This window comes from Maylandia zebra, linkage group LG3 (genome assembly GCF_041146795.1).
Source record: "Maylandia zebra isolate NMK-2024a linkage group LG3, Mzebra_GT3a, whole genome shotgun sequence".
Taxonomy (NCBI): domain Eukaryota; kingdom Metazoa; phylum Chordata; class Actinopteri; order Cichliformes; family Cichlidae; genus Maylandia; species Maylandia zebra.
Genome location: NC_135169.1, coordinates 33,440,929 through 33,454,515, shown reverse-complemented (window position 1 = coordinate 33,454,515; position 13,587 = coordinate 33,440,929). Strand labels below are relative to the sequence as shown.

General features: G+C 40.4%; 3 protein-coding genes across 12 annotated transcripts; 2 read left to right on the top strand and 1 right to left on the bottom strand.

Moving 5' to 3' along the window:
* Window positions 1–296: 296 nt before the first annotated feature.
* On the top strand, window positions 297–3,666 carry cideb (cell death inducing DFFA like effector b). The gene is made up of 5 exons (XM_004575274.5): window positions 297–445; window positions 1,028–1,142; window positions 1,785–1,943; window positions 2,033–2,223; window positions 3,313–3,666. Exons 1-5 carry the CDS (start codon window positions 420–422, stop codon window positions 3,452–3,454), a joined length of 633 nt encoding a protein of 210 aa, XP_004575331.1. The 5' UTR covers window positions 297–419; the 3' UTR covers window positions 3,455–3,666.
* A 623-nt stretch (window positions 3,667–4,289) lies between these two features.
* Window positions 4,290–8,138, bottom strand: homezb (homeobox and leucine zipper encoding b). 3 transcript variants are annotated; one of them, XM_076881732.1, is made up of 2 exons: window positions 8,000–8,138; window positions 4,290–6,013 (listed from the first exon to the last, which is right to left on the bottom strand). In XM_076881732.1, the coding sequence occupies exon 2, from the start codon at window positions 5,995–5,997 to the stop codon at window positions 4,609–4,611; it is 1,389 nt and encodes a 462-aa protein (XP_076737847.1). In that variant the 5' UTR covers window positions 5,998–6,013; window positions 8,000–8,138; the 3' UTR covers window positions 4,290–4,608. The 3 variants fall into 3 exon arrangements, with proteins under 3 accessions (XP_076737847.1, XP_004575333.1, XP_004575332.1); XM_004575276.5 differs by having other exon boundaries at window positions 7,843–8,123; XM_004575275.5 differs by lacking the exon at window positions 8,000–8,138 and adding an exon at window positions 6,184–6,328.
* LOC106674469 (uncharacterized) lies at window positions 6,421–13,198 on the top strand. Of its 8 annotated transcripts, none has more exons than XR_013096861.1 (3): window positions 6,640–6,851; window positions 8,952–8,987; window positions 9,085–9,717. XR_013096861.1 is itself a non-coding variant. In XM_076881730.1 (2 exons), the coding sequence occupies exon 2, from the start codon at window positions 11,328–11,330 to the stop codon at window positions 12,804–12,806; it is 1,479 nt and encodes a 492-aa protein (XP_076737845.1). In that variant the 5' UTR covers window positions 6,515–6,851; window positions 11,294–11,327; the 3' UTR covers window positions 12,807–13,198. The 8 variants fall into 8 exon arrangements, 2 of the variants coding, with proteins under 2 accessions (XP_076737845.1, XP_076737846.1); XR_013096856.1 differs by having other exon boundaries at window positions 6,653–6,851; window positions 8,909–8,987; XR_013096859.1 differs by lacking the exon at window positions 6,640–6,851 and adding an exon at window positions 8,166–8,798 and having other exon boundaries at window positions 8,909–8,987.
* The last annotated feature ends 389 nt before the right edge of the window (window positions 13,199–13,587 follow it).

Below are 13,587 nucleotides of genomic sequence, written 5' to 3'. Positions count from 1 at the left end.
AATTACAAAAAGATTACAACGCACTATAGTTATCTCCTACAACATAAAACAGTCTCCAGTATACAGGCTTACAGACCCAACAAAGCTAACACCATCTAATAATTCTTTAAAGAAAAAAAAAAGAGACTTCTTAAAAAACTGTTTATGTTCAGTTATAAAAACACAGGAAACAACCTCTGAATTATCAGCTGTAGATATCATTATTCTGCTTTTCAGATAAAAGAAGGCACGTCTGAGTCAAACACAATCAATATGAACTTTACCCTGTTCTGTTCTGTATCTGAATTATCACCAAGTCCCGGGGTAAAGTCCAGCAACTGGGTCAAACACAAGCAGCACAAACACTAATACAGTGTGTGACACCAAAACAGCCCCAAAAACATCAGGCTGAGAGACGAGAAGGGAAGAAACTAACCAGCATGGATACAACATCTTCATTCATCAAGTAAGTGACAAATGAGTTTTAACGTACCAGTTAGTACACTGCTGCTGTCTGCAGCTTGATACGATCGTAAAACAGGCATAAGTAACTTAATGATTCGACAGGTGTTCCCAAAAATGTACAGTACTGTGACTTATGTAAGACTGAGGTATGAAAAAAACTTTTTTCTCATTTCAGATTAAAATGTTTAAGAAAAACCGTAAAATAAAATAAAAGCAGGTAAAATCAGTGTGACAATGGAAGAGTGAAATTGAGAGGATGATTTAATGTAAATAGAAATACAGATGGTGCATAAAATAGAAATAACAATAAAAAAAGGAATGTATGTGAAAATGGTCTCTATCGCACAAGGATCAAACTCACATAACAGTTTGACTCATGTTAAGTACTTTGTGTAAATAACAAAACTAAAAACGGCTCAATGCAATTTAGTTGATAGATTTTGGGGTCATGTTCGGGTAATATCAGCTTGTTAATATAACCTACTGGGACACAAAACCAGCATCCTCTCAGATAAAAGTCAAACATTTGTTAAAGAGACCGTTCTATTATTTTCAAACCTTTTTTTGTCTCGTCTGTCCTCAGGTCTGTAACCAAGCGAGTGTGGTCCCCGACACAGAGACCTTTCAGAGTGTGCTGTCACAACAGGAACACCAGGAAAGGCGTCACGGCCGGGACGCTGGAGGAGCTGAAGGAGAGGGTGAGAGTGACTGAGGAAAGGTTCTCAATAGGGTGAAAATATTTTCAGCCAAAAATGTCAAAATAAAATAGAAGATTAAGAAATCTATTAAATTTGAAAAAAGAGAAATAAGCTTTTAAAATTATAAAATTAATTAATAGGGCAAATGATTTCAATGTGGCAATAAAAGAGGATTAAATAATCTTTTAGAAGATAGTTCATTACCTTAAGGCCATGACATCATCTAAAAACATGATATCATAATCTATAATTTTTGTATAGGATCACATGAAGTCATTAGTCAAATATTCACTGCCTTTGCCTGCAGAATATAAGAGGGCCAAACTGCATTTCCAAACGCCAGCTGAATATCAGCTATGTGTACAACAGCTCCACCTAGAGGCTGATCAAATGCATTTTTTCTTGCCAATTGGGTGCCATAAAAACTGGTTTATTAACTGATGATCATGGTATTAACAAAGGCTAAGACTAAGTCCTTAAGATGGCATGGAAATGTTTCCATTCAAGTCCATATCATGTTGAATTATTATTTAATGCTAATAAATGATTAAGAATGAGGGTTTGTTTTTTTTACAGCTGGGAAGTAAATATCACTAATTCATATTCTCTGTATATGACTGCTTACTGTCCTCATACTGACAGGTATGCCAGGCGTTGCTGCTCTCGCTGTCTGCTGTGTCTCTGTCTCTGGTTTGTGAGGATGACGGTACAGAAGTCGACTCTGATGAGTTCCTCATGACCCTACCCGACAACGTCATGCTCATGGCCCTGGAGCCTGGACAGACGTGGAGATCACAACAGGTGGGTTTGACCGCAGAAGCTGTGTCTGGGTTTAGGGTGTGCTTTTTGTCTCTTGGTGACAGTTTTCTAATCTCTCTGATGCCCCCCAGGGTGCAGTTGTGCCCAAAGCTCAAGACCACAACAAATCACGTACTGGGAGAGACATAGCCCGCGTCACCTTTGACCTTTACAGGATGAGCCCCAAAGATGTGTTTGGCTCATTGAATGTGCAGGCCACATTTCAAGGCCTGTACTCAGTGAGCGCTGACTTTCAGTGTCTTGGGCCCAAGAAAGTTCTCAGGTAAGCCAAGTGAAAAGGTTAGGAGGGTAATAAAGGTTCATTTGGATATGTAGTGCTGTGCAAGCTTTCAGTGGCAGAAGAAAAATTCAGTCTTTTAGCATCAATACAGACTTTAGTTTGCACTTAATAAAAATGAACGGTAGCAATAACTTTAACACGTCACATTGGACTCTATAAAACTTTGGTATACAGAGGAGTTCACAGTCAACTCACTGACTGTAAGACGCCCAAATCATCACCACCTCCACCACCGTGTTTCACAGTTGGTGTGAGGTGTGTTTGCTGATAGGCTGAGTTTGGTTTTCTTTAAATGTGGTGCTGTGCATCTCCACTTTGTTCTCATCTTAAAGGACATTGTTTCAGATGTTCTGTGGATTGTTCAGATGCAATTTTGGCTTGGGCATCAAGGCTTAGGCTCACAGACCTGTTCAGTCTTTTTCAAACTCCACTGTCATTAACTTTAATATTTGACATCATAACTCAGACCTGTAGAGTCTCAGCTGTAGCTACTGCGATTTTGCAGTTTCTCCGAGCATTGCATGACCTGACCCTGAGGTAAATTTGCTGGGATGTTGCATGGTGTTATCACACAGACCAGCAGACTGCCAGAACTTCTGATTCTCAGTTAACAAAATGCATTTGATCAGCAGCAGCACAATAATTCCTATGGAAGTAGTAAGGGTGCAGTAAGTTACCTGGTTTCCTGCCTGCTCTGGCTCCAGCCTGTGTTATGTACTTCAAATACATTTTAATAGTTAGGTGGAGTTCAGCTGATCCACACGATAAATGTTATTACACAAATTTGCTTTGATTTTTCTGATATTTCTTGATTTTATACTCCCAGATTAGTACCTCAAATAATAACAGTATAACATCTGAATAAAAGGACACTAAAGAAATACTTGTGTATAAGTCTGTTTTCTACAGATTTTGGATTATTTAACTTTAAACTTTAAAAGAGGATAAGAGAAATAGCAGCTGTCACTCACAGCCAGCTATTAAAAGCTTAACGATCACATTAGATGTTTCTGGTTCAGGCTGAAGAATCTGCACTGACCTTTAATCCTGATAACACTGTGCTGTTCCCAGAGAAGTGCTGCGTGTGGCCTCCACCCTTCTTCAGGCTGCTGGACACCTGCTTCTCACGTCTGCCACCATGATCCGCCGCATCATCGAAGGCGCAGAGCTCTGGCAGCCGCAGAGGGCGGAGTACGCAGCCAGATGGAACTGAGATGGACCCGTTTACATGCAACCTAAAGTAATGAGGTCTTTTGTGTGACTGCTGGACCTGTTTGAGAGCCTCTCAATTTACTCTAACCCTTCAGTACCTACAGTATTGGAAAATTATGTTTTACCTCCTTAAGAAGAGGAAAAAGAAAGCACCTTGTTAAGAGAAACATCTGCTGAGGTAGCATCTGTAAATATTAACTGTGATTGTATGAATAGATGTCGTATTTTTGTAATCATATTTCAGGTTTAAAACTGATTTTTAATACTTTTTGCCTCTAACAAAGCAAGATTTAGTAAGATAGCTGGCTAACTTGTGAAATATTACCCACTTAATATCTTTCACAGCAGGGCCAGACCAGTAAAACTCCTGCACTGAGGTTTAACTGCACATTTAATCCTGGACATAGTATGTTATTATAATAAAAATAAGCGCTCTTTGGGTTTAAATTGTAAGAAATAAAAGTGTAAAATAACAGAAACTTCTGGTAGCTCATTTTCTAGACTGTCTTTAAGTATAAAACTGAACCTAACCTAAATAGCAGAAAATGAAAGAAATGTACACAGTGGGGAAAAAATAACTTCTCTGTCATTTAGCTATTAATTACTTTGGTTTAGTATGAATGACCTGCAGAGCTCTTAGTAGGAAAACATGTAAAATTTAGTGAAAAGCCCAAAATCTACACTCTCCTTCACAGTTTCAGTCCAGGACTGAAGTCTTTATTGGGCCGATTCTTTGCCCCGGGCCTTATGTTTGACACCACTGTTTTAAAGTGTCCAGTGTTAGTGTAATTTAGTGTGGATTACATGCTGAAACATGTGTCTTCTTTCAAACATCCCTGTGTTTTCTGTCCGCACTGAGGAATAATTTGTGTTTTGCTGTAACTAATCAGCTGAGTCCTGCTGAAAGAGCAATAAAAGTGCTTTTATTAAGACAGTGAAAACAGCTGCACAGCATAAACAGACTAAAACTGCACCTAGAATCCGAATGAGGATCTTTTGAACACACTAACTAAAACAGCAGGAAAAACATGGAATCAGGGGGTCTGTCTAACATGGGACCTTGATAAACAAGTTGACAACTGCCTGAAGAACAGATGAACTAAAAAACGATCCAGCTGTGTTTTTATATGAGCCATAAGAGCTGTTGTGCTATTTCTACTCTGGAGGGATCTTCACATTTTTCTCCTCGCTGTAGCCTTTGTTCCCTTCGAGCATCATAATCCAGGAGTTAATGCTATTGGGCAACTTTACTTTAGTCATCGCGTTCATGTACTGCTGATACATGATGTTGCCCAGTACCCGATGGTGCTCCTCCTCATTCATCCAACGAGGCCTCCCTCTCTTAATGAAATAGCGCATGTCGGCGAACCACTGAATGACCGCCAAGCGTGGCACACCGACCAGCCTTGCCAGCCGGCTGTACTGCTCCTTGTCTGGGTACTGGCATTGCAGGAACGCCATCTTCATCATTGCCAGCTGGGCCGGCGTCTTGCAGTGGAGCCGAGTAGTAGGTGTAGGCTCTGCGGAAGAGGGGGTGTTTTTCACTTCGATGAGGGCCTTTAGTTTGTCAATATCTGTGATGAAAACGCTGTGGTCCGGCTCTGCTTGCAGATCTGCACCCTCGATTTCTTTTTTCTCCCTGAAGTCGCCGTCTATGGTAGAGCAGGGATCGCCGGCTCTCTGCAGCAGACGTGTCTGGTTGTCAGGCGCTGGAGATGCATCAGAAGTTTGGTTTTCAGCCTGGGGGCCGAGCAGAGAGCTGGGAGCCGGAGGTGCATTACTCTCCTCTTGCATGCAACTTTTGATCACTCTTGGTTTTTTTCTTTTTCTGCCACGACGCTTGGGGCATTTTTCTCCCCCACTTTCCACTTTATCCATCATCTCCTCCTTATCACGCTTCATGATCTTCTTTCCCATCTGGTCTGTTGCTGTTGTCTTTTTTCGTTTTTGCGTGCTGCTTTTTTTCTCCTTCACTGGTTGCTCCTTCATGTCTCTCTTCAACTGCTCATTAACATTTGCGCTGTCTCCTCTCACTCCTCTTCCCTTTGCATTCCCACCAGTTGCTTTCACTTTTCTCTTCTCTCTTCCGTCCTCCATTATTTCTCTCTCCGTCCCGCCTTGAAGCTCCTTCTTTTCCTGACTTGAGTTGAACTTCCTTTGGACCTCACGGATGTCTTCATAGTCCCAGCTGATGCCGTAGCGGAGCCTCTGTGCCATGAACCACGCCTTCACCTGGTCTGGGTGCAGGTGGCAACTCTCTGCCAGTTCGGCGGTCTGTCTGTGTGTTAGGTAGGGAAACCTGTCAAAGGCCTCGTCCAGCTCCGCAGCGCCGTGTATCTGTGAGTCGATCTGGTGCGAATGCACCCACACAAGCTTCCTACTCTCAGAGATCAAGGGGAAACACACCACACTTCTCTGGTTCATGCCGTTAGCCATGGGGGTAGGGCTCATGTCTGAGAAAGCTGGAGTCTCTTCACGAGTGCCAGGTGGTTTCTGACCGAGTCCGAGGAGCTCTTCATCAGCAAAGTGCCTCATCTTACTCATCTGTCGTGATGCACTCCTGAAAACAGCAGACAGAAACATGTACAACTAAATAAAATACTCTAAGGTCAAAATTACTGAGCAGGATTTTCCCAGTGCCTGTGATGAAGTATTTGATTTCTTAGATATTTGATTTGTTTATCGTGCACTTCCGGTAAGTAGCAGCCAGGTGCTGATAATCAAATGCACCTGATTAATGAGGTATCAGCAGGCGTGAGCATGTCTATAAAAGCAGAAGTTTTGGCAGTTTAATGGTCTGGAGCATTCAGATGTGTGTTAACATAAAGACTCAATCTTCCCAGGAGAGGGCGTCCCAGCAAATTCACAACAGGATCAGACCATGCAATCTTCAGAGACACTGCAAAAAAACCAAAGAGCTCCATCTCAGGCTCTACAGGTCTCAGTTAGCACGATTAATGTTAATGTTCATGACATTATTATTAGAAAAAAAACTGAAAAAGTATGGCTTGTTAGAAAGGGTTAAGGGAAAAAACTCTTCTGTCTAGAGCAGGGGTGGGCAATTCCAGGCTTCGAGGGCCAGTGTCCTGCAGGTTTTAGATCGCACCTTGGGTTAACACACCTGAATCACATGATTAGTTCATTACCAGGCCTCTGGAGACCTTCAGGACATGTCGAGGAGCTAATTTAGCCATTTAAATCAGCTGTGTTGGTTCAAGGACGCACCTAAAACCTGCAGGGACACTAGCCCTCGAGGCCTGCTCACCCCTGGTCTAGAATGAACATGGCAGCAGATCTGAACAAAACCAGAACACAAGCAACGAGGAATATCCCAAAATTTCTCCACAGCTATGTGAGAAACTGATAAGATACAGAAGACGGATAGATAGATCCCTCGGGTAGGTTCCTCCAGGAAAATGTCTGTTGCACAGTATTTTGACTATTGTCAGACTATTGCACAGTGATTAGTTCTTAAGATGAATAGTCCAATATCTTTATTTACATTATGAACGGGCATTATAAGGTGTTATAGATAAAATTTTAAATTTTTAAAAATGACCTGCTTTGCAAGCATCCTTATAACTGTGCATTATTGTATGTAGTCTGTTTCACATTATAATCAATCCAGTCCTTTTGGCCACTTAAATGTCTTGATATTAGTGTTATATTATATTTCTTGCAGTTTTTTATACCAGATTTTTGATGTCAATGAGACATTTTGCCCACATAAACAAAAGATATATAAAAGTGACTTTGCCAAAGAGTGGCTGCAACTTCTACATGCTGGCAGGTCTTTTCTTACTCGCTTACATAATGGCTTTTGATCATTCATTAGAGACACATTTGATAGATGATAGGTCCACAAAAGTTTAATATCAGAAATCACTTTTTGGCAGATGATCACCATTTTCACCGTGGCGCTGCTAAAGTTGTTTCACAAACTTAATGGTGCTGTGTAATTTATAACAGCTGGTTATTTTATATATTTTTTAAAATATTAATTATAAAATTAACTCATACCTGGAGCTCAATTTAATCCCCTAAGTTAGTAGTACCTCAATAAGAGTAAGACATAAGACGTAAGAGTAAGAACTGAACATATTAAATACTCTAAATGTTAATTTTAATCCTTTTGGTTTCAGTGATTTAATGCCCAAGAAAGTAAGGTTACACCCAAACTGATTCCTGTTAATTACGTATTACTTTAATTAATTAAATATTACTTATTGTTTAATACTTTTAGCTAATTAACTAAACAAAGTCTAGCTAACTTAGCTAGCTAACTTTAGCTGGCTACACTTTGATGTTAGCTTGTTATATTCTGACCGGGACTGACCTCTCTAACCCGGTTATGAGTAACACACAGTGATGTTAAAAAGTACTGGTTACCTTCACTGTTCACCCCGTTGCTTTATCGGAGCACTGCTGCCTGTTTGTTAGCACTAGCGGTACGTTTAAGGCTAACTTCGGTGCACAGGTGTAGTTAGCTTAATAAAAGTATTTCCTGGGTTTGCCTTGCATTCATAAAACTTTGGCGCCCGCCAACCTTGAGAAACAACGTCAGCTCCTGTCTGATGTTCCCTTTGAAAACTGTCCGAAATATACAATAAAAAGGCGAAAAAATAATTTACAAATTCTTCCCCGAAGTCACTGGTCACATCATTAGGAACACATTGTTATTTGGCTCATGACAGAGGTTATATATGAAATGTGATAGACTTGCATTCACTTTACATATAAGGTACATCTGGGGTGCTGACCATTTTCAATCTCCCAAATGAAATGTTCTTAAATCATTTTTTTTCCGATTTTAATTTATTAAATGAGAAAACAAAACAAAATTAATTTTTGTCTCGATGACACCCCACAAAGATTTTGAGCCAGAAATACACCTGGTTTTAATAAATATCCCATTTAAAAATATTAACTGGGACAGAAAGAAGGCAGGAAAACTGGGAGAAAAATTGCAGTAAATGGTCCCATATTCAGTCCTCTGCAACAACCTTATGGCACATGGTTTACCTGTTCAGCCAGGTAGGCTATGCTAGGAATTTCTTTTTTTAATACAGTTTTAAGAAATGATATGAAGTAACTGCCCTTGTGGCCTAACCCTGGCCACAAAGGTCAATCATTTCTTAGCTGACATACGTTTTATTTAGGTGTGGTGTTTATACTTGTAACTGTGTATTTATTTTGCCTGTGTTTTGACAGATTTTTTTTTATGGGAGTGTGAACATATAGGATTAGGTTGCTACGATAAGAATTTATAGCTGACACTGGGTTATTTCTGAGTAAAGTATACCGGTGAGGACGGAGTGCAGCTCAAACTATCACATCACACTGGGGTATGCACACTGATCAAAGCTTTTTAATTTCTGAATCTTTGGAAACAAGACCAATTCCTGTCAAAATCTTCTTTCTTCTAAAACATGTCTGACAACATACAAACAAAAAGGAGAAGAACAGATCCACAAACTATCCTCTGTGACATGTTGCAGAGGACAGGAAACCAGCAAAGAAGACGTGCATGAAGTGTGAGATCTCCATGTGTGTCCAGCACCTCCAGCCTTTACCACCACTTGAAAAGGTGTTGTGGAACTTTGATGTCTCCTCACTCTTCTTCTACTGCAGAACCGGACAGCACCAGAGGGATGAAATAATAACTATTGAGATGAGCCTGAACAACAAGGAACTGACTCCATTTGTACGACTGGGAAAGGAAAATGTCCAAAACACGACCCAGAAGCAAGAATGGAAGTGCTCATGTGGGAAAGCTTACTACAGGGATGGTAATGGATACAGAAATAATGTGTCCCGCTTTTCTTCCCAGGCTAATTGTTCTTGTGGAAAAATGATTGGTGGTCCATGTGTCACAGAAATGGTTTGTAAACTCTGTTAGTTCAAACTCTGCTGATCATTTAGTCATTTTCTGTCCCTGTATGAATATCAGTGTAACTGACTGTCTTTCACATTCATAAACTGTGAAGACATTGTGCTGCTTCAGTGATTAACTTGTTGTGCGATGTATCACATATGAAAGTAATGTAAATTAAAAAAGTAAAACAATTTTGTTTTTTTGTTAATTAAAATATTCTTAGCTCCAGTGTTTGCTTTAAATGTAGCAACAAATTCTTTTAGTTTGAACCGTTTCTACTTTATTTCACCTGCAAGTTGAAGACGTGTGTCTCCATCTGCTGGTGGTGCTCTCACATTGTTCACACAGCTCTTCGGTCTTATTATCGACAACAAAGAAACAGCTGTTGTTTTATACAATGTAAATGATCTGATAAATAATAAAGTGAGTATACTTTTAATATATGCAATGCTTTACATATCTGAGTAACTGAAGCGAGAACATTGCATTTTCATTTGTGTTAAGTGGACAAAAGAAAGTTACTGAATTTGCCAGTTTATTAAGTACACCTTTGTCAGTATAAAAGTAAAGCAAATCAATCTGCATTCTATTGGTTTTAATTAGTTTCAATACTGAAAACTGAAAATACTGAGACCAGGCTGCAAAATACTACGGGTCTTATATAAGGACACAAAAACTGATAAGATTTTGTCTCATTAGATAAGAGCAGGCTCATTGTTCTACAGTAACTTGGAGGCACATACAGGGAACTATTGTTCTGTCATAAAGGTTTATAATCTACAGGCAGGGCGGTCAGTTTCCAACAATCTGATAAATACATTTGTTCAGTGCTGACAGGAATCCTGCCTCTAACATCAAAGCCTTTAAATAATCACCAGGTATTGTGACTTTACATTAAAAATGTTTTTCCTCTTTGTTACACATGATAGAAAATAAGGCCAGCTGAACGCCAGTGAAGGAATGTCATCCATAAGCTACATTATGGTAAATTAACAGTATTTTAATGTCAGCACAACAACGGAAAAAATGCTCTGTGGATTTCGTAATTCCATGTAAGTCCATGTCTTTTCTACCCTAGCACAAAAGTGTGTTTGCAAATCAAACTCTGGTCAGTGTTTCTAACACGTCCATATTTCTGCAGTTAAACTTAACTGACTCTGCCTGTTCTCTATTTGTTTTAGCAGTGCAAAGTGCAAACTAACTTCCAGATGATCCAAACTTTTGTACGGTGCTACTGGATTTATAAATAAGTGAGAGACCAGGCTAGAAAACACTTCTGTTCATTGAACTGGAGTCAAAGAGCAGCAGAGATTCTTTCAGGACTGAATGACATTCAACAAGTCAGATCAGGAGATCCAGATTTAAATAAACATCTAAAAACACCGGCCGATCCACAAGCTGTTCTGTGTGAAAGAGGAAAGAAAACCAGCAAAGAAGACCTGTATGAAATGTGAGAACTCCAGTATCCTCTTTGTTTCATTTAATGATGATGCTTATTTTGGAGCTAAATGAAGATGTGGTTCTGTACAAACATATGAAGTGAGAAAATGTGAATATTAAATAGCTCCTAAAATCAATCTTGTGCTAATTATAACTGGTTTATTGCTGCCTGGATTTTATAGATTGCTTATTCAGTGTTTTAACATTTTGAGTGTTTCCTGTCAATCTTGGAGGAAATGAAACTGAATTGCAAACATTATAAAACAGCTGCAGTCACATTTGTCTGACTCCACCCCTTCAGTGTGGAGTTTTCAGGGAATTGAAAGTGTGGTGCAGCACTCCTGAGCAGACTAAACACGGTGATCAGAAACTGGCAAGAAAAGAGCAAAACTCAGGAGTTCATCAAATTCCAATTTTTTTCTAAAAGAGAGTTGACAAGGACTTTATTCAACACTGAATTATACTCAACAAATCTAAGGAGGACCTCCTGCTGGAAAACATGTCTGACAGTATACAAACAAAAAGGAGAAGAACAGATCCACAAACTGTTCTCTGTGACATGTGTGCAGAGGACAGGAAACCAGCAAAGAAGACGTGCATGAAGTGTGAGATCTCCATGTGTGTCCAGCACCTCCAGGCCCACCTGACCACACCTGTGTTACTGCAGACTCATCCTCTGACTGAACCCATGGCTTTATGTGGGAACACCAAATGTCCTCAGCACGGCAAGCTCCTGGAGTACTACTGCTTGGACGACATGACCTGTGTGTGTGTTTCCTGCGCCATTGAGGACCAGCACCGCCTACACAATATGAAGACCTTCTCCACAGCCCACAAAGAGCTCCTGGAGAAGCTGAAAGCTGAGCAGCTGATCTTACAGGAGAAAACAGACGATGAGAATGTGAGTCTGGAAAAGTGGGAGAAGAGTGAAAGAGAGAAGCTGGGTCGCTGCAGTGTGCGTCTGATTGAGGCTGTGACTAAGCTGCGTGACATCTCTCTGACCAGCGTCCAGAGCTCAGTCTCTGCTCGTATGGTGTCCCTGAAAACCAGCAAGAGCAGCATGGAAGCAGCACAGAAGGAGAAGGACACCTTCAGTTTCCTGCAGATGTATTCTCAGGTGCATCAGGATGTGGAGAAGGCCAAAGCTGTGGATCTGAGTAAAGGGCTGGAGCCGGGCAGCCATCGGGACAAACTGGTTGAGGAGATGAGACAGAATGGGGAGAAGATGGTGAAGCAAGCGTCTCAGTTCTGGGGATCATTGCTGACTCTGGTTGATCCTGAACACCACCAGGAGCTTGTTCCCACTGGTTCAGACCTGATCTTTGAGCCACAGTCTCTGGGTCCTGGCATGTCGCTGTCCAAAGACAACAGGAAGGTTTTCCACAATAGCTGGCTGGGACAGTGCTGTGCAACTCTTCTAATCTGTAGTACCAAGACAGCCAGCAGCTTTCAGAGGTGGGTGATCAGTCTGTCTGAAGAGTCTGATTGGACGATTGGTTTATGTGATAAAAAGTGTGCAAAGAACTTGAAGGATGGAGCTGTGTATGGACTGTGCTGGGAGGATAAGGAGCTCAGCAGCCTCACAACAAAGAGAAATGAAGGTTCTCAATCATCCACTTCACAAGGTTTGAAGGTGCAAAATACTGGCACAGCCAAAACTGGGACCCAACTCGTGACAACCTCTGCATCAATCACATATCAGGGGGAGACCGGAGAAGAGCCTGTACCACGACCTGAAAAGGTGGAGGTGTTGTGGAACTTTACTGCCTCCACGCTGTCCTTCTTCAGCAGAACCGGACAGCACCAGAGAGAAGAAATAATCACAATGAAGCTCAAAGTAAGTGTCAGTAACCGAGACCTGGCCCCATTTGTCCAACTGGGAAAGCAAAATATCCACAGCAGGACTCAGCAGCAGGACTGGAAGTGTTCATGTGGGAAAGATTACTACTGGGATGGTATTTCTGGCTACTCCCACCAGTCTGATTGTTCCTGTGGAAAACCTCTTAGTGTCACAGAGGTGGTTTGTAAACTTTGCTAATCATAGATCTACTCATTATTTAGTTGTCTTTTTTTGTCCTAAAATGCTTTTTTTGGTTAATTATATATGTTTAGCTTTGGTATTTGCTTCTAATGCACCAACTAATTCTTTTAGTTTGAACCATTTCTGCTTTATTTCACCTGCAAGTTGAAGATGTTTGTGTCCATCTACTGGTGGTGTTCTCCATTGTACACACAGCTCTTTGGTCTTATTATTGACAAGACAGAGCTACTTTTGATTTATACAATGTAAATCATCTGATAAATAACAGAGTATATTTTAATATGTGGAATGCTTTAACACTGCATTTTTAAGTTTTTTAACACCGTTTTTTTTTTTTTAAATGAAATTTGCCAGTTTATTATATACATATTTTTCCCCATTAAAAGTTGAACGAAACATTTTAGGTCTTTTAATTTTATCCAGTGAACATTTAATATTTAAACACTGAGTGTACACCTCACTAGTTTTTGGGGTCATTAGATTAAACCAGACTCATTGTTATACATTCACTTGTAAGCACATACAGGGAACTGTTGTTCTGCTATAAATGTTTATAATCTACAGGGTGGGTCATCGATTTCCAACAAACTGATAGCTTTCACACAATGGAGAATGATGATGATTCTGATGCATCGTTTAAAGAAGGAGAAAGTAACATGGCCAACACAGCAAAGCAACACATGGTGTCTTCTGAGTTAACTACAAACGAGGAGGAGAATGGCGATGAGGCAATGCCACCACTTGAAAAGGTGGAGGTGTTGTGGAACTTTGATGCCTC

Coding starts and splice junctions, on each gene's coding strand:
- cideb (XM_004575274.5), top strand. CDS start 420: ATGGATACAACATCTTCATTCATCAA. Junction 446..1,027: donor ACAACATCTTCATTCATCAA/GTAAGTGACAAA, acceptor GTCTGTCCTCAG/GTCTGTAACCAAGCGAGTGT. Junction 1,944..2,032: donor AGACGTGGAGATCACAACAG/GTGGGTTTGACC, acceptor GATGCCCCCCAG/GGTGCAGTTGTGCCCAAAGC.
- homezb (XM_004575275.5), bottom strand. CDS start 6,215: ATGCTCACGCCTGCTGATACCTCATTAATCAG. Junction 6,014..6,183: donor GCTGATACCTCATTAATCAG/GTGCATTTGATT, acceptor TGCTGTTTTCAG/GAGTGCATCACGACAGATGA.
- LOC106674469 (XM_076881730.1), top strand. CDS start 11,328: ATGTGTGCAGAGGACAGGAAACCAGCAAAGAAGACGTGCATGAAGTGT.